The sequence below is a fragment of the Squalius cephalus genome (assembly GCF_949319135.1).
Source record: "Squalius cephalus genome assembly, chromosome: 6".
Classification (NCBI taxonomy): domain Eukaryota; kingdom Metazoa; phylum Chordata; class Actinopteri; order Cypriniformes; family Leuciscidae; genus Squalius; species Squalius cephalus.
Window position 1 is genome coordinate 16,671,809 of NC_137127.1, and position 23,135 is coordinate 16,694,943.

Consider the following 23,135-nt stretch of genomic DNA (forward strand, 5'->3'; position numbering starts at 1 on the left):
AGTTCTGTTCTGTGGTAGAGATGTTTTTATATTCTGTACAAAGGTCATAATTTCTTGCCGTCTCTCATATTTGCTATTCATCATATATATGCCTTGAAACCCCTCCAATAAATCTCAGATCTTTTTTTAAATTCTTGAAAAGACGTGTATCTGATTGTGTGTGTGTTGGATGGAAAGACCAGGATTTTTTTGTGTACAGCTTTTCTGTTTAATCAAGTGCAGGGTAAATTCAATATTTTAAAAGTAAATATGCACCAATTCACAATATTTACAGTCATTTGCCAAAGACTACATACTAAAATATTTACAATTAAATACAATAAAAATTTGTACAATTATTTTTTTCATCCATCATTAATCCCTTCTGCTCTAAATATCTAGGTGCACTATTTCACTAAACATGTTCTTGCTATAAATAACTACAATATATTTACAAGTTTATTTCATACTAACGTAACTTAATATTTGCTTGTAGTGATGTTTGTTCAGATTATTGTAAAACTGGTGCTTTCAACTTGGGTCAGGAAGTTGAAATTCCTGTTTTTAGGAGTCACATCTTCTCTTTCTGGTTGAATAGAGCTCTTATGTCCAGCATGGCCTGTCTGATATTCTGGCCAAAGCGGAACGAGTCCTGAGGACAGGGAGGAGAAGATAAGGAGCAGAAGTCAGAAGTGTGATATAGTGAAAGTAAATCATCATATGTACCATTCAGAATAATGCTTTTTAACGAATTATAATTTAAAAAAATTGCTTGGGTTTATGAAGTGATAAGGTTGAATAAATGACTGAATTTTTTTTTATATATATATATTTTTTTTTTTTTAATGAATTTTCAGATAAACTGGATCACTGTATTTATTTTTTTTTTTTTCTCATTTGGTCCACATCTGAACTTTTGGTTATTACATTAAGGCCTGTTCACTCAAAAAATTGGAAGTTTTTTCCTAACTTAAAATGATAAATCAAATTCTCAGAATGGCAGATCAAATCAAATGCTCAATGCATTATTTTCTCAGTTGATTAAAGCAATGTCACGCGATGTCACTCTAAGCGATGTCACACGTTTTTTAGGCCAAAACATTTTTTGTCACATACAGCAAACATCTCCTCACTATCCGCTAGCTGCCTGTCCCCTGAACACACTTGTAAAAAAAAAAACGCGGTCTCTTTAGACAGCCCAGGCTCCACAAACAGCAACAAAAACAAACTGTCCCAGCCTGGACCACGAAACATAACAAACAGTGTTCCAGCCAATAACCGACAAGAACGATTTGGGGTGGGGGGGGGGTAGTGCGCGTGCACATGAAGGGGGGTGTGGGGAGTGGAGGAGAGAGAAGCATGAAGAGGGAAGTTAGCTAGAGGAGAGATGTCCTAACAACAACTAACGTTAAAATTGTATATTCTTGAGAATTTTGATATGGCCGACACACGACCAAAGAGACGACGTTCCGATGAACAAATAACAAAGAATAGGGAAAAGGAGAAGTCCCGAATTTACATCGGAAAAGCGTTCAAAAGATGGTGAGAACACCGCCGGCAGAAGGGCTTCCAATCCGACATTCAGGTGGCTCTGTTTTTGCTGGACAGGTGGGTAAATCCAGTTTGTTTTTTCTAAATGGTTCATGACTATTTCAGGAAGCACGGAAGGGAGGGGGAGGGTCGTTTTGTTTGACAATACTTCGAACATCAACAAGAAGTGACATCACCCAACATCGTTTAGAGCACCTTTAAGTATAAACTATAACAAAAATTAAATGAAATAGATTTTATATATATTTTATTTTCATTATCAATCCAATATAACCCTGTCAAAATTTTAAATATGAACGAGGCCATAACAAGGGTCTTTATCTGAATAGTGTGTGCCTTTATGTATCTGTTCTCAAAGTGGTTGTAAAATGAGTTCTGATTTTTTTTTTAAAGAGTTTTAAAATATCTTACCGTCTCAGGGCTGGAGAACTTGCTGGAAATGTGGAATGTAATGAGATTCTCGCCGACAATGATGTAAGAAACACCATAACCGTCATCAGCAACCTGCATATAAAGAAATGTAAATAAAAACTGGTCAAATATATGGGTATATTAATTTACTAAACTCGCTGCAAAGACGTGTGCAGTAGGAGGAGACACTCACAGGCCCAAAGCCGCCTCCTGCACCCACATATTTGGGAAACTTCTGAATGTCGATGAGATTGAGCTGCTGTTGAGGGGTCTGACTGGTGGAGAGACGCCAGGGCTCAGACAAAACCTTTCAAAAGAAGGTGTCCTTGAAGTTGAGACTTTAGCTAAATTAAACAGGTAGGTCATATTTTATGATCATGAAACAGACTTGCACTCACCTGTTTGAGGAAGGGTGATTCTATTCCCATTACTTTGGACACAATGTAGAGGCAGAAGAGATGCCGGTCGATCCCGGCTCCTGTCATTGCCAGACGGTACATGTTCTGATGTTTCTCAGCAGCTTCTTTGAAGAGCACTAACCTCTGCTCATTCTGGTAAACAAGAAAAGGTCAGACATGTTAATAACAATATCTTTAGGAAGATTAAAACAAATGCAGATTTCTTTTTCCAAATCAAAGCTTATATGTGCTGATGTAAAAGTCATTTTTTATGTTCCACCGGATGTTTCAACAGTGGACTGACAAAGTGTGGATGCAGCAGTAGCAACACGATCTCATGAAAGTGCGTATCTATACCACAAATTTAATTTCTCATTTATATGGCAAAAATGTTTTTCGCGTGCATATGCTACGCACTGTAAACCCCTTGGGTAGGATTAGGGGTGTGGAGTGTGTGCGTATTACAACCCATAAAGTGCGTATCATATGCACGCGAAAACTGCGTATCATATACACTCAAAAACAAAAACAAATGTTTTCAGTTATAGAAATGTTCATTTTAACTTTTAAAATGGCCCTGTTACTTACTAAATATGACCCCTGGGTTGGGTCTGTAAATATATTGCTCTCACCGTTTTGCTCTCGTCGTCCATTGCTTTTACAAACGCTGTGGACTCGCAGGTGCATGAGCGAACGGTTTCCGTCCGGCCCTCGCGGAACATGCGTGTCATGGATGATTCATAAGTCAGACAGAATTCACCCTTGTCCTACACCAACAAAAACAAAAATAAACTTCATTAAACGCTTTGTTCACAATATACAGACACATTTTTGCAGAGGGACATATAAGTGTGGCTTGTACCCTGTATTGAGCTAGTTGCAGTGCCAGCTGGATAAAAGCATCCGGACTTGTTCTGCATTTCTTTATCAGGCCCTTTCCAAACTCATTAAATAAGCAGTCGTGGAAATCCACATCGTCAGCAATTCCCTTTGCAATCATGTAAGAACCTTCAATAATCTCCTGGCACTGAGAGAGACACAAGGAACTTTAATCAGTTATCAATGTAGAAATACAGTTATCAGGATGTATAATAAATCATCTTGCATAAAATTAAAATTTGTTCAATCTATTCATCTTTAAAATGAAAAATCATGTCAAGACCTAAGATGGAAGGGTAATTCATACCGCTTTTGGGATGTCCCACTGTAGTCTGGTAGGGGGCGCCAGGCTTTTGTTGATGTCTCCTTTGCAATGTCCCTCTGCAGTATATCCCAGGTGGAAACAATCTGTGGCCGAAACATACTAAACAGAAAGTTGTAATGGATGTTATTTATTATAGCTGATTAGTGTCATTTAAAAATAAATATATTTAGAATTATTATTATTCTTTGTTTACCTCCCACATATGTCCAATGATTGGGGAGTCCGCCCATGAATGCTCAGTGTTGACGCCCATTTTACCGTTCTTGTAGACGATCAAAGTGAAGGATTTATCAAACCACCTGACAGGTGTAAGGAGATAGATCAGTTAATGTACATTTGTATGAGTTTATGTGGTTTGAATGTGTACAGATGTCCTGGTCATGGTCACCACCACTAAGAACTACCTGATAATGAGACAAAAAAAGTGTTGCTACAAATACAAAGTTCTGTCATGAAACTCTAGATGGCGCAGGCTGATAGGTAACTCAATTTGTTAGCGATCACATCGTTAGCCAAATAGCACAGCTAATTGGTTGTTATTGCATCAGCAGCCAATGAGCTTGCTGCTTAAAGGAGAACTTTAAGCATCCTTTAACATTTCAAGTACTTGGCATTGTTTGCTGATAGCAGTCTGCAGCGCACTTTCAGAAACCCTCCTTCAAATTGTTTTCAGAAATTGAAATAAAATTTACTATAAACATTACACTAGATGAAAAACCTTAAAAAAAAAGAAAAAAAAGAAAAAAAAATAGAAATGTAGTTGGCAACTAACTGAAATAAGTTGAAGTACTAAAATTACTTAAACTAAAGCTAAAATAAAAATAAAAACTGGTCAAATATATGAAATATAAAATATAAACAATGCCAAAAGCACATTACAAAATTACTAAAACTTAAACTAAAAATATATTAAATGATACTGAAATAACACTGGTTTCTACCTGTCATAGCACTTTCCATGCAGTAGAGATTTAGCGTAGAGGTCCAGGGATCTTAAGTTCTCAGGATCATATCCATGCGCCTCATCGTCCAGGGTCAGGAAAAACGCAGCTGTCTCAATGGCCTCCAGAGATGCCCGGTTGACACCCTCCCTGAAGTACTTTAAACGTGCCCTGGCCCAAGGAACCCTACATGTGTGTGTTAAAGGGGAAGATTTCTATTAAGTTTTTAAAAGATTTCTTTTTTTTTTCCTGTTTATTTATTTAATTTAAATTTACAATGTTATTATATACTATTATTATTATTTCAATGTTTTTTTATTCTAAAATATTTTTCTTTGAACTGTTTGAAAACCCCTGGTTTATTATATTACGAGGTCTTCTTCACCTGTTTCCAGCAGTCAGTGAAGGGAGCTTGAACTCTCCAGGTTGTGGTTCAGATTTGTCATCCAGGATACGTTGAAACTGCAACTCGAGCTCTGAGGGCCAAAGGTGGCGACCACCGTAGTACAACCACACCTTATAGAAACGGCCTCGATGGTACACCACCAAGTGCTTCCTGTCCTTCAGATGCTGCACAAAATCTGAGCATAAACAAAGGCGGGTGAGAAACCATCATGAGACGGTTTGAAACAGGCATCCATGAATCTTTACGCCTATCATCTATAGTCAAATAGTATTTAAAAGATAAATGATAAATGTCCTTACCAGTCTCAATGCCAGGGATACGAGTGGTGTTGAACATCCTCTCATACTGAAAAGAGCACATTGGGACAATCCCAAGAGCTCTCAGCTGAGAAGGGAGAACAGCGGGCATGATGGGAACCTTTCTTATATTTATTTTTGCATGTATTCATGCAATGTAGTGGATGGAAAAACTATTTGTATGTGTTGTATGTGTGTGTACCGGGGTAAGTTCTCCTCGCTCCAGTTTCCGGCGATACTGCAGCATGGCATGAACTACATTTCCAGCTCGTGCAGCCTGTCTGTGTGTTGGGATCACATAGAGGAAATCCTGACGGACGGAGAGTGGGAGTAATGGATATAGACAGTTTTATTAAATAAGGCTATAAAAAACAACAAAACTCAACCACAAACAAACAACTTTAATGTTTATAACGTTCCATTTTTTTCATAGTTAGTCAGTAGGTGGTGCCATTGTATTTAATTTGATATGAATTTCAACAGTCGAATGTTTAGTTTATACTTGAAATTTGTGCATTGATTGTACACTTCATACATTCTACAAGTAACTTTGCAAGTACGTCAACTTATTCTAACATGAACCCTAACACCTAAACCTAACTTAAGTCTACTAATACTCTAATGAGAGTGAGTTGACATGTTGTTGCAAAGTTATTTATAGTTGGTATAATGTTGGTATAGTTGGTTTAACTGGACCATCAAAATAAAGTGTAACCAAAATGTATAAGTACCTGTTTGAGTTGCTATTTATTTTGTCACCTTAAAAAATTACATGAACTTTTTGTGGGTCTTTTATGTCTTGTATGCTGGTGTACTCCTTAAATTGACAAAATAAACTTTTAACAAACTCATAATGATTCAAAATGAACAGTTTTTCTTTTCTAGGAAAACAAATAAAAATAATACCAATTTCAGTCCAATTAAATGATTATGTCCAATTAAACCCACCTGTGTCTGACTGGTAATAGCATGTAGCAAATCATGCTTCACGGCCTTGATGTAAATGAAAGGCTATTAACTAAAAATAAAGAAAGTTGCCTTTTGATATGTACCACCCCAACTTCCTGTATCATTAGGAAGTAGACCTACGTCAACACAGGAAAGAAAACTGTACTCGTCCAAGCCATTTCAAGGGCGATTTCATTGCATACTCACCATTGTGTAAAAGTTGCTATTGACCATGATGGGGTCGCGTCCTCTCAGGTAGATATACTCCTCCCACCAGTCACTCACCTGTTAATACACACAATGCCATGTCTCTTAGTTAGCCAGCATTTATAAGAGGGTTTTCCTCTGATTTATAGTCCACTCATGTAGAAGATCTCTATCTTTGTTTACTTACGTAATTTGTGGCCCACCAGGATTTGAGTTTAAGGTGTTTTTGGAATTTGGGGGCAGGGTCCTTTTTGAAGTCATTAGCAACAATCTCCATCTGTTTATATTGATCATCATCCAGAAGAGGTCGAACTGATTCTAGATACTAAAACAATGAAGAGAACAAATCATATAAAGGAAAATAGCCAAAACAGAGTGCAATGTTTAATTATACACAGAACATGGACAAGTGAAGCTCAAAGAAATCATGTAATATTCCAAAATAACAATATTTGTTTTACTGGTTTAATTTATGCACAATGATATATATATATATATTTAAATTTAAAATAAGCATAAGTTAAAAGTAAAAACCAGCATTAACTCTTGATAACATTATATTTACTAGACTCATGACATCTAATGATATTTTACCCTGCTGATTGTGTCCTCGATGCTCGGTACTGGCAGATGGGGCAGAGATGCCTGAAAGCTGTAGAGCAACGGCCGTCGACCAGACAACAGCTTTACAAGACTCTAAAACAGACCGAATAATTCATAAATCGAACTGCTTTTTAAACTATACTTAAATTTTATTTCATGAGAGACGCACCAGCCAGACTTTAGTAGAGAAGCTCATTTTGCCATGAGACTCAAAGATCCAGCCATGATAGGACAGGAGAGCTTTCAGGATGTACCGCAGAAGGAAGATGAAGGATAACCACAGGCCGGTGGCAAACAGGATGGCACTTAACACCATCTGAGTCTGAACGGTCATAAATTCACTACAAGGGAACATATAAAAAATATTTGATATTGTAATTTAACAAATAATATTATTAAAATTGTGAATATTAATGTACATTTTAAGAATATATATATATTTAATGAATATTGTGTTTTTGTTCAGCCTTATCAGACAACATTCTGTGGAGCAGGATTTGATTTGATTAAATTGTGCATTGGTAAAACACTGCTAATATCAAAATGCTTTCACATCATCAGGAAATGTTATATTCAAAACCAAAAAGATAAAATTGCATACCATCTACACAGGCCAAGTATTTCTTTATGACTGTTGCTTTAAGCTGCTTTAGTCATGCATGATGTCGGCTTCGATTTATGCATCTGTTTATATATAATCATACCTGAAGTTTCCACAAATGTGTTAGTAAGTTACCTCACTGGTAGAGATGTCTTGATCCTGTCAATCATGCCCATGGAGGGGTCGATCCTGGCATACATGGTGCTCATTATCGCAATGACTACGATTAGCCAGCTGGAAGGACTGGCGGGGTACACACCTGTGAGAACACCGTTCTACTCGAGACAAAAGAAAAATATAACTTTTATTAGATAGATAGATAGATAGATAGATAGATAGATAGATAGATAGATAGATAGATAGATAGATAGATAGATAGATAGATAGATAGATAGATAGATAGATAGATAGATAGATAGATAGATAGATAGATAGATAGATAGATTGATTGATTGATTGATTGATTGATTGATTGATTGATTTACCTTGAAGCGGATTGCACGCTTCTTCCATGATGTCACTCCAGATATGTAGATGTGTTTGAGCACCTCACGGCTCAACTGTAGGTCGATGCCATCTGGTGTGACGGTAAACTGAAATGCCACCGCCTGATGAGCCTCTGCCATTATACAGGCTTAAAGCACAGCCTGAGGAACAAGACAGGCCCTATTCAAATATATTTTGCAAACACTGCAATGTTTAAGTGCTATTTTAGCTCGGATGGTGTAGTAGTCTAGTGGAAAGATCTGGGCTACTAAGGGAAAGGTTAAGCTAAGGGTGACCGATGTATTATCACCACTGTGACACTTGACCTCAGGATGTAATGTATTGTAAGCGACTGTGGAAACAAACATATAACTTAATAATAGTTAAAAATAACTTCTTAAACTCATTAAATTATAAATGTATGTCCTTGAGGGCTTGAGGTTGAAACCTGGCAGGGGAATTTATGAACTGAATAATTATTCAAATCCATCACCACTGTGCCATTTCACCTCATGTTGCTACAGGGAGAATGTGCCTTTAATAAGTTTCCTGAAAGATTCTGATAAACGACAAAAATGGGTTTATTAGAACCTATAGAAACTTATAAAGGACATGTATCGCTCTGAAGTCACAGAGTTCAGTTATGCTGTGACACTGTCAAGCTTACGTTTCTTTTTCCATGTCATATGACTTCAGCCAGGAGAAGTGGGGCAAAGTTGAATAGTCAGAAATAACATAGTAGGACATCTGAGAGGGCTTCAGTGACACTGGCCAAAACACACGTGACATCTGACGCATGACTGAGTAGATGATGAGATTTTTTTTTATAGAATATGCAGCATGTTATATTCTAAAAATATATGTTTTGATATTAAATTTGACATAGAACTTTTCAACCAATACTTTGCTATTTTTGTGAACAGTAAATTTTGTCCAACACATAATAGGATAATATAAACAATATGTACATTTTTAACACAAACATGTTATAACAAAAAAAAGAATGTTTAAAAAGGTGTACCTTAGTTAACTTTTAACAGTGCCTAAATATTTACTACATATAAAATATTTATGTTATCACCAAAATAACAAATCATACTTGGAAGTGATCAAAAATCTAGTAAAGCTGTAATATTTTATAGAGACAATTAGACTCTGATACAACTACACAAAACTCAGTTTGAGGCATTATCAAACAGAGTGTCTCTAAAGTTTTAATAAGAAATATACTGGATTTACATTACCTGCAATGCAATGTGACAGCAAAACAGTGTGAGTCAGATGAAATTCAGTGGATAAAAAGACCCAATTGTCTCTCAGTAGGGCTGGAATGTCCTCGATGGAAGTCAAATGTTCTTAACTCTTGTGCCCTTCAGTCGACTCCTCGCGCACTCTGGAAGTCTGTTGCTCAGTGACTAGTTATCTCCTCTTCTACTTAAACTTTCTCCTCGCCCTCCCTCTCTGTTTTCGTTTATTTTGCGAGCTGCCTGTTTTCTGTGAGTGTTTGCTTTCTTCTTGTATGCTCTAAACTACCTGTTACATAGTAGCCCGCATAAATGCTCTCTCTCGTTCTGTGTATGTGTAACCGGATCCTCTCAGGCAGAGTTAAACTGGTGGATGTACACGAAGTACACACTATATGATCAATCTCAGGCCCAAATCTTGTGCAGCTGGAAATATCCCACGGCAACACGCCAGACCACTCTGACGACAGTCAGAGACAGAGAGAGACCTTAAGTACATATAGGGATGTGTATTTGTAAAATATCCATGAAATGAGGCTTGCGAATGTGTTATGTAATAGGTCAGGCATTTAAAACGCACGCTTCTTTAATATTGAAAAAGGAACTTTTTCACAATACCATTGTACATTTGTAAAGTACTTTTTTTTTTTATAAAGAAAACGTGAGTGGTGCTTACCCGTCCGAAACCTGTGCTGCCACGATGCCAGCTGTTGTAATGTGATTGCTAAGGTGTTCTGAGTGTTTTTAGTGTATTTTAATGTAGCTTTCTGAGTCAAGTCCACCCCAAAAGTCTCTATGCTCATTGGTTCCTCAAATGTAAATCTATAGTTTTGTTTTTTTTCTTCCCAGATTATTGACAATCCAGTGAAAATCATAATTTTGATTACCTAGAAAAGTAATAGAATGCCTCTCCTCAACAAGCTGCAAGATTTGAGGAATAATTTATGTCCACAGCATAAACCGTTTAGGACCATTTACATGCAAAAAAAACAACAACAAAACATTCTGAACAACTTTAATCCAAAATATGTACAAAACTAATGGTCATGTCTTAGCAAGCACCACTAAATGTGTTATTATTACAGAAAGGTTATGCCACAATAACAGGTTTTCTCAACATTCAGACAAGTTGGTACATTTTGTGAATTTGAGAAATATTGTTGTTATATATTATTGCAATTTTAAGGTCAGATGTAGAGGTGGAAAATGCTCTCATAGCTGGTAGAGAAAGGAAGTGAAGGAAGAGGACAGAGAGACAGAGAATCCAGGTTCAGTTTAACAACAGAATTGTCCTTCGTCCCTGACATGTAGACCTCGTTATGCAGAATGGTACCCTGGCCGATTAAAGTGGTCTTCTCCATTGCCCTGACACGACCCCACTTCTGAGAGTCCAAGCAGAAAGATGTCACCATGGTTTTAGAATTGTTCCCACCAATTACAACCAACTGACTTTTGTTAGCACCCAGGAAGTGCAAGATGGGGAGCTCTGCATTGGTGCGGGTTAGAGTGGGGAGCAGTTCACACCAGCAATCTGAGAGGAAGAGAAAGAGTCTACTTTCTAAATGCATCTCAGTGGCAACAGCTCATAGATGAACCCTGAATGTTTCCAAACCTATCTTTAATCTCTAGGCTACAGTTGTACCTTGTCTTGAATCGTAGCGCAGCACCAGTTTCTCTCCGGTTCTCTGGATGTTCCCCAGTACATAGACACAGTGTCCTAGGCTGGTTGTGAGTGGGGAATCATGGGAAAGGGACAGACTGAACTGGAAGTCCGTCAGAGGGAGAGAGGAAACGAATGCCCAGGTGTCCATCCATGGATCATACCTCTCCACAGCAGTGTAGACACTTGTGCTGGAGTCGGGAGTCACAAGGGAATCCAGATACCAGCCGCCCACAGCAAAGATTCTCCCTTCACACACTGCTGCACTGAAGTGACGCCTGTGCTGAGAGGGATCATGGATAGTCACATTTGAAATTTGACATTTATTCATGTATTTCTGATACTTAAAAGTGAAACTTGGGTTTTGGGAATGAGATCTTTAAGGACAATCAGTTCCAGACAGAAATCTGCCCATGCTTCGCTATACTATCTTTAGGATATAAAGTTGGAACATGGTAAACCGGTTTGTTGCTGGTCAAAGATAGTCTGTTGGACCTAACCAGCTTGAATTCAGCAGGTCAACTACTTAAGAAACCTTAAGAGTAGATGAGTATGGTGAGCATCCTATGGTACGCAATTGTTCTAAAGTTCATACCTTAATCAGAGGAGCTGTTGATACCCATTGATTGGTAAAAGGGTTGTACCGGAAAGAAGCCATCTTGAATTCATAACCCTTCTTTACACGGTGTCTATAACCCCCTATGAGATAGAGGTAATTATAGAGAACCGCTGTGGTGAAGCACCACTTATCTGCACAAAAAGGCAAATCTGTGGGAGAACTCCATTTCCCATCATCCCCGTCTCCCTCAAGCCTAAAGAGACTTCGAGCAGCCTCGGTTTCCAGGTCATTCCTTGAGGTCAAGTTCTCTTTTCTCAAGCAGCATAAGCGTGGACTTCCCTTTGACCTTAATGTGAGAAGCTCCACTTTATGGTGTGGTTCCAATCCTTTGCTCAGGTGTGGAAGCTCCAGCAGATACTTGCTTAGGTAGGTTAGGACAGTCTCTTGGAGCTCCACACAGCAGAGTTCCTCAGCCAGCTGTAGATAGCCTAAGCAGGTGCACTCCGTCAGGGCCTGAGAGAGGGCCATCAGTAGACGATCTGTGAACCCAGAAGCCAACAGGTATGTGCTTACCCGTAGGTGTTCCCCAAGGAGATCTTCAGGAACACAAAACCGCTGTCGAAAGCAAAATTCTAGAAGGTTGTGGAAGACTGGAGAGGGAACATGTTCAAGGTGCACCAGCCGTTCAGATGTCTCTCTCATGGAGGAGTGGGACAGAGCCTTGAAATACTCACTGCAATCCGCAAGCTTCTCCAGATCCACCTGTAAGTGCCAAGAAGCATGACATCTTGCATTTGTGGGCCAAGATTTTTACAGTCTGTGGTTTATGTTTGCTTATGTAGATACTCACATGGAAAGTATGTGTGCTGGTTTGCACCATCACCATTGGTCCGTTGCTCTGGTGCCGATAGGTTCTGTAGTCTTGATTTGTTCTCCAGACATCTGACAATAGGTTATCAGACTTCTCTTCAACAACATGAGAATCTGCTTGTCCAAACTGAACCCAGTTTAAACTATTTTTGAAGCACAAAAACTTCTTTATCTGTTCTAAACGTCTTTTTATCCATGTGCAAAAATACATTAAGGCCACAACTATAATCTGCCATAGATTAGCCATGTTCCCATTTAGGTAGAATACTCTGATAGTTGTAGGATTTACAGATTTTGTATACCTCTTCAGCTGCAATTTGAATTAAAATATTGCATTTGGAACTATTCTAGTCTATGATTCTAAAGAAAATATGACTCACAATCCCAGCCAAGGACATGTCATTCCATGGTGGATGGAGTATAAATCCAGCCTGCTTTTTTTGGTAGAACATGCATGGTTGTCTTCAAGGCTCAATATGGCGCCCGTGTGCCAGAGCAAAAGCAGTAGAGCTATTTTAAGGAATCGCTGGAACAGGAAACAAAATCTGGTGGGCCACTCTGTTCAGTCTACTGAATTACACAACACTTGAACCATGTTGGGAACTGATGATGCTTGATTACAATAGAATGTACAGTATATATGTTTCTTTTATTAAAATGCAGTTGTTTTTTGAACTGGTACATTTCTCAAAGTTGTATTGAGAAATATTTAGAAGTGTTTTGAATAGTGCATTTTTTTAATCAATATATTGTATGAAAGATATGACATATTATGGCAGACATTAACAAATCCAAAACATCTCTACAATTCATTGCTCACCAGTACTTGAAATTGTATCCATAACCCTTATGCTAACAGCTCTGATCTTTAACCTTTAAGATACCGCCACCAATTTTGAATACGACAATCACACCAATGTCTGCATGTTTTTTTTAATGAGCAAAATTAATGGATAACTGCAGTGCAAAGGAACAAACAGAAATAGAGACTAGTCTAAAATGTAACTTAAATTAGCCAAAGAAATTGTAGAATTAAACATTTGTTCTTACAGTGCCATTGCTTCTCAACTCAATAATACAAATTACAGATTCAATATTAACAATGATATAAGGAGCATGTGAAAGTGGCCAAGCCCAATACTCTCATGGTCCCTCGATGTTTGCATAAGTTTACTACATAAGTGAAAATGATACAGATAAATTAATTTATGGACAATGACAAATACAAGAGCATAAGTGTGTCCATTTAAACACTCCCAATATGATTCTAACAAAGCTATTACGATGATGATGATCCCTCCAATTCACTGTATAATAGTACTATACTGCATTTGTGTTGTTTCTCTGCCACCAATTTTTGATTGAAGACTCAAACAGAGATACATTTCCCATTTGGTTGAACTGAACAAAGTATACTTGCTTTGGATATGTAAAACATAAGCATAAAACAATTAAAACAAACACATCAACAGTTACAAGAACTTTGTGTTTAGAAACATGACAACGGCATTTGTCAGTTTAGTACTTACACTTCCTTATTCCTTAAAGTGCAGTTCAGAAATGTATACAAGATGGTTGTATAGTTATAGTTATTGCTACATATTAATATGGAAAAGCAGAGTTTTAACAATTAAAAAGTGACAATTAAAAGTAAAACACAAAAAAGCTGAACTCAAAACAATTATTTACAATAATTATTATTATTAGCTGAAATTGTTATATGAAATACAGCCATTCAAAATCATGACAAAGAAGCAGTATCAGGCAGCTTATGTGACATTCAGAAATGATCATGGACTCCTGAGCTTACTTAAAAAAAAGATGTGCAATGTATTTCACAGTATATAAATAAGGATGCAACATCATTTCGTAATATTTTTAAATTCTGGGGGAGGAAAAATAAACAAGCTACTAAACCGTTTCTTAAGATGACAGGACAAACAAACGGTAGTATATGAAACTAGGACACAAAAATGAGACGAGGACACAGAGACATAATTTGGACCCTGTAGTTTACACAGTATTAATGATGGACAGATTGATTCTTAATGTTGACCACATATATGTTCGATAAAATGTAAACACATAAAATATTTTAAAAATGCAGCTAGATTATAAATAAACAGAATTTACAGTTTGCCTTGTATAATGAAGTGGCACCAACAGTGAATGAATTATATCTAGGTTTTAATCGAACCATTTTTTTCCCATAAGTTGCAGATCATTTGTAACTTCATATTTTTGGAAGGGACCAAACAACTATAAAGATGAGTTTAAGGCAGGATATCTTTGGACTTTTTCAAAATATAATAATTAGAATGTTCCCCAGGTTTAACCGTTCTTTAACAGTCTTAATCGTTTTGTACTGTGCCCTTCCTTGAATGGTTGAAAAAAATAAATCAATACCTAAACAGTAGGTGACGCAAAATGATATCCTGAAGCACACTCTGTGAGTGCCATTTAGGAAATGAGCTTCTTCTGTTTGAAGTACGTGTCGAACCTGTGCTGTGCGTAGTCCTTTAGAGAAAAACAGAAACAGAAAGAGATAGAGACAGAAATGAGGTGAAGTTTCACATAGCTTCAGATCAGTGACAAACAGAGGGGATTTGTTCTGTACACACTGCTATGTTTACTGTATACATAACTATGATGCTGTTTGAGCTCTCAGAATCAAGGATTACTTATCCATTTATGGTACATGAACTACAATCTTTAAATTAATGTATAAGTGAATATTTATATTTTCAGGTGATGTACTGGTCACCACTGATAATGCAATTAATGTGATCAATTAGGGCATCAAGTAATTCCATTACAATTTAAATACACTGACAGTCCTAAATAAATCAAGGATTGTACAAGGATTAGAAAAATGTTTATGAGGTTTATAATCTGTGTTGTGATACAATTTGTATATTTTACCATGTATCCAAACTCGATTTTGGAGATCTTGGCTTGAATAATGGACCACAGACCCCAGAGGAAATGAGACGCAAGGGCAAACCTGTTTGTGCGCGTGTGATTTTTTTTGAGAGATTGGAAGACAAACAGATAGAAAGGTTACTAGGTGGAGGGGAAAATTCATCAAACGGTACACAGTGATGTTCTTTCCAGGTTATGTCAATAAAAGTTTGATGGTAAATGCGTTTCATACCGGTTCGCCTCAATAATCATGTCCTCCTCTATCCTGGCTTGGTCTGCAGGTGCAGTTCCCCCCCTTTCTGACAGATAGTGTCTGATAAAATGTAACTGAAAAACAAAGACTCTTAAAATATCTTCTTTTTTTTTAAAGATATTTAAAAAGGACTGACATTGTCCCCTGCTTCATGACACAATTTAGCTAATTTCGAATGACTTTGAATCAGGATTAAAATCTTGGACAAAACAAATATTATGCTGTTAAATATTAATATTGTGCAAGTCAGGCTGCTGACCTCTGCATGTAAAAGTTATTGTGATAACCTTTGACACACTTTTTATGTCACATCAGTTCCAAAACATTCCACTAGATGGTAGAGTCACAAAATTATATCCAAATCATGTCCAACACAAATGATTTCTTACAACTACTTGACAAAGGTTGACAAATATCAAGCAACAAACTCATGTCAATTATATAATTTGTGATGATGCTGTACTGTGTGTGAGCAACAAAAACAGAGAGAAAAAAAAAAAAAAAAAATCTGGCATAGAATCATTCTATGGTTTCAATTATTTATTTATTTTTTCACACTTTTATGTCCCCATAAATTATTCCTTAATATACTGGATAACATTACATTCACAACTTTTATTCACAATTAAGTGAATATAACAATTAACATTTAATTCATGTTTATTAATCTTTTCCTTTAATCAAAATGCTTGATACAAAGCCTGTTTTTTTTTAAAACTGCTGTACCTAGTTATTTTATAATGTTCTTAATTTTACTTTTACTATTCGTATAGATGTTTTGGAGTGATTGTACGCAACATCTAAAGAAAATGAAAATGAAATTGTCATTTTGTTTTTCAGCTGACAGCTTGTCAGTCTACAAGTCGACCTTTTTTGTGTTTTTTGCTCGTCTAAACTTTTGTAATATCAAGACAAATAATGATTAGGCTGTAATGTGTGGGTGGGCAGGTAGTGACTCACCTGCTGTTGTCTGTCAGGGTAATTCTCAACCTTTGCCTTGAAGAAGGGCCACTGGTCATATGTGTAGTCATATATCCATTCACAGAAATGATTCCCAAAATCAAAGCCTCTGCACTCAGAACAGATCAAAATCAGAGTTCTTTAGAGCTGCATTTATCATAAACTATAAAGTAGTATGCAGATGTGTGCTATATATGGTAGATTTACCTGTAGTTATAGCTGCTGTATTCAAAATCAATAAGCATTAGTTTGTCAGATGAATTCTCTCGACCATCCAACATGAGGATATTCCCTGAAAAACGGAGTATGATTTTATAGGTGAAAGGGCAGATATGTTACATAATGGTACAGCGTAACAGTGACTGATAGACCCGTATCAGATTACCAGACACTAGTATGCGTGTATGAATGCAAATGTGTGATCTTTTACCTTCCTGTACATCATTATGGCAAAACACAACAGGAGAGGGAGTAGCTGCCAGCAGTGACCTGACAGAGAGAGAGAGACGGCACATGATTAATTGCTATTTTTTCACGTTGCTCTTATAAACCTGCTTTTAAAATGATTGTTTTCAGTGTTTAAAAGCCCATTGAACAAAATGTGCAGCAATGGGAAGGAACACACACACATACAGCAGTAGGTAAGCATTTCATTCAGATAAAAGTTACACAATCAAGTGTGCGTGTGTGTGTGATTGACAAAGCAAGCTGAGTATGCACAGAATGCAGCTTCCTGTAAGTGTGCCTAATCAGTGATGCCTGGAACTGGGCTAAGGGTGCTGGCATACAATAAAGCCGTTCAAATGTTTGGGGTCAGTAAGATTTTTTTTTTCTTTGAAAGAAATTAATACTTTTGTTCAGCAAGGATGCATTTAATTGATCAAAAGTGATAGTAAAGATATTTATAATTATACAAAAGATTTCCATTTCAAATAAATGCTGTTCTTTTGAACTCTCTATTCACTAAAAATCCAGATTTTTTTATTATAAATGTTTTCACAAACATATTAAGCAGAATGGCTGTTTTCAACATTGATGATAATAAGAAATTCAAACTTTTAGAACGGAAAACTTTTAGCTGTCGTTTACTGTTAACTGGAAGTTTAATATCACAAAATGCTTTTCATTCAACCTCTCTGCTCTTTCTATTCACATGTCATATTTCTTACCTCAGACTCTCCAGTTCTGCAGGAAGATCATACTTCATCAGCTTCTTAAATTTCTTAATGTGAGCTTCACGCACAAATTGTATTGCTTTAACTTGCTCCATGTACCTGTTCAGAGGGACAATAATTTAACATAAACAGTCATTTAAAACTGATGCCAATTTAAACATACAGTACACAGCAAACATAATAAACCACAAGCTGCTTAATTTAAATATAATTTGTAAAATATTATGCTTTTTTTTTTTAATTTTTACCTTTCCTTTAGTGTGTAATATAGCGGTTAAACAATTGTAACAGTCTGTACTCCTGCTATTATTTCCATAACGTGGTGACGTCACTATGTAACACAATTGAATACACTTGCCTGTTATAAGGCCAGGAATAGTTTATCACTATGCCAAGAAAATAAAAAAAAATTCACTACGAGGGCAAAACATCATCACATGGACTTCCAAAAGGCAAAGGAATTAAAGAATCAGTGGTTAAAATAAATTTATGACACTATTCCTCAGCAGTACAACCACAACCTTTTGTTGTGTTTTCACCATTTTTCTAACAACCCATGCAGTTTGATGCAGGTCAGTGTGTTATATGGACATTCAGTTTTCACTGTGATGTAGAGAAATGACAGTCATAATATCACATCTGAAATGTTACAGTATTTATTTAAAATAAAGAATTACCTAAAAATACCTAAAATAAAGTATTTGCTTGCAAAGGTGACTTGGGCTTGAACTTTTATGATTATATGTTACTGCTATAACAATTACAACAGACTGTGTCTGGCTGACCAATCAAAGAAGTCAATGCTTTGTGGAAGGCAGGTTTTAAAGAACCAAAACTTAAACAGAGCCCTTTAAGACAAATTTCTTCCATTAGCTTAATTAAATTCTTAGTTTACCTGAAGAATAACAAAAAAATGCCCTAGAAAATTTCAAGTGTTAATTTTCAGTGTTAAAATTTCAACAAAATATGTCTGTTTAAAACATCTTTCCCGAATCAGCCAAACAGGTAGTTAAGCTCAAAGTCACTTGAGCGCGTGAAAACAAAGTCCACTAGACAGTGCGCACGCGCTGAATGTGTCTCTCCGCGCTCACGGCCAAAGGAGTATACTTGGAGCGGAATGCGGAAAATGAAGTATACCAGGCCTTAAGACTTTTACCTGTCAATGGTTCCAAACAGCCATTTGGGTTCCTTGTTGAATGGCATCTCCATGCCGTGGAATCGTGCCACCTTACTGGCTATTTCAGCTGAGATCTCTGGGAACCCCAACTGCTCCGTACGCAAACGATCACTCTGTGGAAAAGAAGCAGATCTGACTTATCACTCTTACAATGCAGAAATATGTAGAATGTAAAATGTTTGATCTATGATTAAGGTTTGAAAATCACTCCATAGAATGACTGCATTATTCAAGAGTTGCTGTGTTTAAAGATTCATTTTAAAACATGCATATAGGATCTGGGATTGGTGTAAGACTCACAGGCAAGTACTGCTCAAGACGGCCTTCTGGGAAAATGCCATAGAGCCGTGGGCCCAACTCCCTCTCTGCTAAAATGGCAAACATCACACTTTCCAAAACAAGAGAATCCACTCCCTGTGTGTGCATATGAACAATTAATTAGATATCCATTAGTTATATAAGAGTGAATCGACAACATTGGGCAATAAAGATCTTGCCTAAGATATAGACTCCTATCAGCTTGCTTTTGCAACTGTATTTTTGGTCTACTGAATGTGATTAGGGTGGCCCACCTGCAGAATGGCCCCGTAGATCCGGAGCAGAACTCTTCCAGGTTCAGTCCCGGCAGGCTGAACATCGTTTGGTAAACTGCACATATACAGCAGGTTACTGAGTCCTCCACTGCAGGCACAAACAAAAGCAGTATCATACTTTATTCCTATTCACACAGTTTATATAAGGTCGATATTTAATAAGAATAAATAGTGGATCACTGCTTTACTGATTTCATGGATCAAAAGATAATACACATATGTATTATAAATATAGGCAAGGGTAAATATGAAATGCTCTTGCTTAGGGCATATGATTATTTAGAATCTTAAATACTTATATGAACTTTCATAACCGGTTTATTACCTTACTATTTTGATCCGAAAGTCATGTTCTGATATAGCCTTCCAAGACCCAGACAGAAAGTCTCGGCACCAGGTGAACGCCCTCCTTTTAGTGTCCGGGTCCACATCCACGTTACGCCCGTCCATGTGTGACTCCGCTTCAGAGTCATCATCCCCGTTAATGCCGCGCGGACTGCCGGTTCTTGGATGTCTCTCTTCGGCCACCATCAGAAAGTCTGCGCCAGCAGGTCTGTCCGAATCCGCGTCATCTTTAACGCATCTGCCTACATTGCCAGCACCATCACTCATGCATTTCACTTTTTGGCCCGAATTCATAGTCTTACGTGCTAGAAACCCAATTAGTTAAAGAGAGTGAGAGAACCGAACCGCTAACGTTATAACCAAGGACACCGAACCGCCCCAGAAGCAGCATTCATTGAGCTTGATAAACGCACATGCACCACTGTCACGAGCGCACAATGAAACATATAATCGCTCGCGATATCAGAACTGCGTTTACGGCGAGAGAAACAGCCGTTGGATTAAAAATATCAGAAAAATCAATAGCTATTTTTCCACCTTACCTTTCCTTAAATGTTACATTAACTACACAGACGTAGTAACAAACTGTAAAGGCTGTTAATTAAATATCTCCGCACTACAACTTCCACTACTTCCTTCTGAAGTAAGCTGTTAGCGTTGACATTGCAGAATGCAGAGAGACTTTAGAAGATTGACATTTTTTTTAACCAATCAGATTTGGATACTGCGGCACGCGACCCATTTCTAAGTACCGCCCCCTTAAAGCCAGGGCGCTGAATGGTCAGTTCTAACACACAACTACAATAATTAGTGGGAAGTGTAGTTAATTTAACACACAGTACAAAAAAGCACAATATATTATATGTTGAAAAATACAATGTTACAGTAAAATCTAATAATTAGTTAACTAAAGTAACGAGACTATATACGATAAAAATAATATTTGTAATATAGCCTTTATGTGAAGTACGCCTGAAAATTATATTATTTTTGCTACCATTATATTTGCTTACATTTTATTTAAAAACGAATATTCTTTTATTTATCTAGGTCATGTTTATTTATTAAAGACTATTTATTTTACATTGGTGTGTTACATCATATTCTGTTTAGTTAATATGTATAGCATTATTTTAGTTCAATATGTGTCTGTCACGGTTCATGAATTCACTGACTCTTTCTCGCCCTGTGTGTTGTGTGTGTGCGTAAGGGCATGGTCGCTGATCACTTCTGCTGACCAGCGGGATCTTATCAGCGGCGCCTATTTATACTCACGGTTTTCGTCTTGTGTTTGTCAGATCGTTGTGGATGTCTCCGAGGTCCCCGTGTTTGCACCCTGGATTATGTGGACCAGTTCAGGTGTTGTGCCGAGTTTCGACCCCCTGCCAAATTATTACCCCCCTCGCTGAAGTCAGTAGGCTACCTGATTGCCTAATCCTAATCCCTCCCCAACTAATCCTAAACCTACCAATACTAGGGGGTAATAATTTGGCGGGGGTCGAAATTCGGCACGTTTTCGGCATGTTCTGCCTTCTTCCACGGAGGATTATCTTCTAGTTCCTGAGTCGGTTTCATTCTTTATTCTTTCTACCACACGGAGGACCGGGTTGTTCATCGGCGTCCCTGCGCTGCCAAGAGCTACTATTCCCGGGCACTTGCATCACCTGACCACTCATGACTATTCTGCCGACTTGTTTATCAATAAACATCCTTTTTACTTGATATTGAATCCGCTGTTTTACTGAACGTAACAGTAACATGGTTGATATTGAAATGTAGCCTGTAACAGCCAACAGTGCAACGTTATGGAAAAAGGAGAAATGGTCCTGACCTCAGATTACAGGAGTTTATTTTTCAGGCGTAAATAAGACCAAGCATCGAATAACACAAATTGTTCAAGTTGTCCTGTATTTAGATGCCCATGATGCCAAGATCTTTGTAAGGATCTGTAGCCTCTGCCCCTTCTCATGTCTGACCACATATTCCTGGTCTTGCATATCGAGGTTAGGCTATAGGGTTTCATCATGTTCAACATCCTAAAAAAAAGTCAAATACAAAAAGAAACAATTAACAACAGATGAGGTGTGAAAGGGGGAGTTGGTTTTAGAGAAACATACAATAGTTTTTATAGTAAATAATAATGTAAAAAAATTACCGTGCATGCACTCCGGTTTGAGGGGCCCTCGTCCAGTTAACGGCAAGTGTTTTCAGGATGCATTCACGTCCTTGTTCCAGTGGTGTCATTCTGAACAATGAGACAAATAAGCAGTGTCCAGAAGAATTAACACAAATTATCCCACTGTTATTTCTAAAAGAGCCAAAAAAATTATTATCTGCATCTGTGAAGGCCTCAAAATTCAGAGAACCAGTACAAGTAAACTAATAAGTTATCCTTATGTTATTCAAACTCCCAAAGTCTTTTTTTCTTCCTAGGAAATAGAATTTTGACCTGTTTTTCCTGCTCATTTCTGTCATTACAATGACAGTCAAAGTTCTTCTTCCGAAGGTTCAATAGCCATCAAACAATTGTGACTTCTGAAGCTTCAGAACAAGAACTGACCATTGACTTTTATGAAGAAATGAGCAGGACAAACTGGCCATATCACCTTTTTAATTCAGAAAAGCAAAAAACAAAAGAGATTCAGTGACATGAAGCTGAGTAAATAATGACTGAATTTTCATCTTTGGGTGAAAATTCTTTGAATCTATAGTGAATTATTGTCAGATTTAAAATGATGATGAATTTACATAGGCCCACCAGATCCATAACTGATAGGATGCTTCTGATCTTCTGCAAGCACTTGTGTTACAAAATGCAACACGTCACGTGTCATGCTCAGCGTCTCCTCCACTCGCATCAAACCGGGCCCGGGATAATAAACTTTAAAAATATTTATTTTGTTTAAAAAAAAAATGTATATTATTCTAAAACCTTGTTGAATTAAATTAGAGTTGTACTAGGCCTACTCCTCCTAGGCCATCCAAAGTTCATTTTCTGTGTTCATCATTGTTCACGTTTTTTGTTCACGAAAAACACATTGTTCACACAATTCATTGTTCACGAAATTTTTTTTTTTTTTTTTACGTTTCTTCATTCGGATCCATTTGCGATCCATTTCATTCTGAATAAACAAACAAGTCAGTTTACATGATTTGTCCTTGTTGCATTATTCATTAAGATAATAATTAATAAATGCGCGCACAATTATCCGTGAACTTGATAAATGTTGCAGATATGTTTTACTATGCACAAACAAATATCTTTCAACTTAGGCTATGTGTGCAAAATTCAGAAGTAAATAAATGTGCAGAAATTTGCACAGAGATTCTGTAGGCTTACTATAGC

At 37.1% G+C, this 23,135-nt stretch overlaps 3 protein-coding genes across 5 annotated transcripts; all 3 read right to left on the reverse strand.

The window, feature by feature from the left end:
• Positions 1–184: 184 nt before the first annotated feature.
• On the reverse strand, positions 185–10,011 carry cpt1b (carnitine palmitoyltransferase 1B (muscle)). Of its 2 annotated transcripts, XM_079874096.1 has the most exons (20): positions 9,952–10,011; positions 9,276–9,763; positions 8,031–8,192; positions 7,681–7,820; positions 7,114–7,285; positions 6,936–7,037; positions 6,529–6,666; positions 6,342–6,419; positions 5,389–5,496; positions 5,190–5,274; positions 4,870–5,065; positions 4,485–4,670; positions 3,737–3,842; positions 3,526–3,642; positions 3,202–3,366; positions 2,972–3,106; positions 2,340–2,492; positions 2,135–2,248; positions 1,942–2,034; positions 185–631 (listed from the first exon to the last, which is right to left on the reverse strand). In XM_079874096.1, the coding sequence occupies exons 3-20, from the start codon at positions 8,169–8,171 to the stop codon at positions 551–553; spliced, it is 2,310 nt and encodes a 769-aa protein (XP_079730222.1). In that variant the 5' UTR covers positions 8,172–8,192; positions 9,276–9,763; positions 9,952–10,011; the 3' UTR covers positions 185–550. The 2 variants fall into 2 exon arrangements, with proteins under 2 accessions (XP_079730222.1, XP_079730223.1); XM_079874097.1 differs by having other exon boundaries at positions 9,276–10,006.
• A 262-nt stretch (positions 10,012–10,273) lies between these two features.
• Positions 10,274–12,853, reverse strand: LOC307160187 (kelch repeat and BTB domain-containing protein 11). Of its 2 annotated transcripts, XM_079874101.1 has the most exons (5): positions 12,745–12,853; positions 12,345–12,436; positions 11,531–12,256; positions 10,918–11,218; positions 10,274–10,806 (listed from the first exon to the last, which is right to left on the reverse strand). In XM_079874101.1, exons 2-5 carry the CDS (start codon positions 12,378–12,380, stop codon positions 10,463–10,465), a joined length of 1,407 nt encoding a protein of 468 aa, XP_079730227.1. In that variant the 5' UTR covers positions 12,381–12,436; positions 12,745–12,853; the 3' UTR covers positions 10,274–10,462. The 2 variants fall into 2 exon arrangements, with proteins under 2 accessions (XP_079730227.1, XP_079730226.1); XM_079874100.1 differs by having other exon boundaries at positions 10,275–10,806; positions 12,345–12,853.
• Positions 12,854–12,996: 143 nt separating this feature from the next.
• On the reverse strand, positions 12,997–20,468 carry chkb (choline kinase beta). Its single transcript, XM_079873802.1, has 11 exons — positions 19,770–20,468; positions 19,424–19,532; positions 19,152–19,265; positions 18,831–18,964; positions 17,669–17,773; positions 16,930–16,988; positions 16,707–16,791; positions 16,500–16,608; positions 15,519–15,613; positions 15,287–15,368; positions 12,997–14,881 (listed from the first exon to the last, which is right to left on the reverse strand). The coding sequence occupies exons 1-11, from the start codon at positions 20,081–20,083 to the stop codon at positions 14,825–14,827; spliced, it is 1,263 nt and encodes a 420-aa protein (XP_079729928.1). The 5' UTR covers positions 20,084–20,468; the 3' UTR covers positions 12,997–14,824.
• Between the last annotated feature and the right edge of the window lie 2,667 nt (positions 20,469–23,135).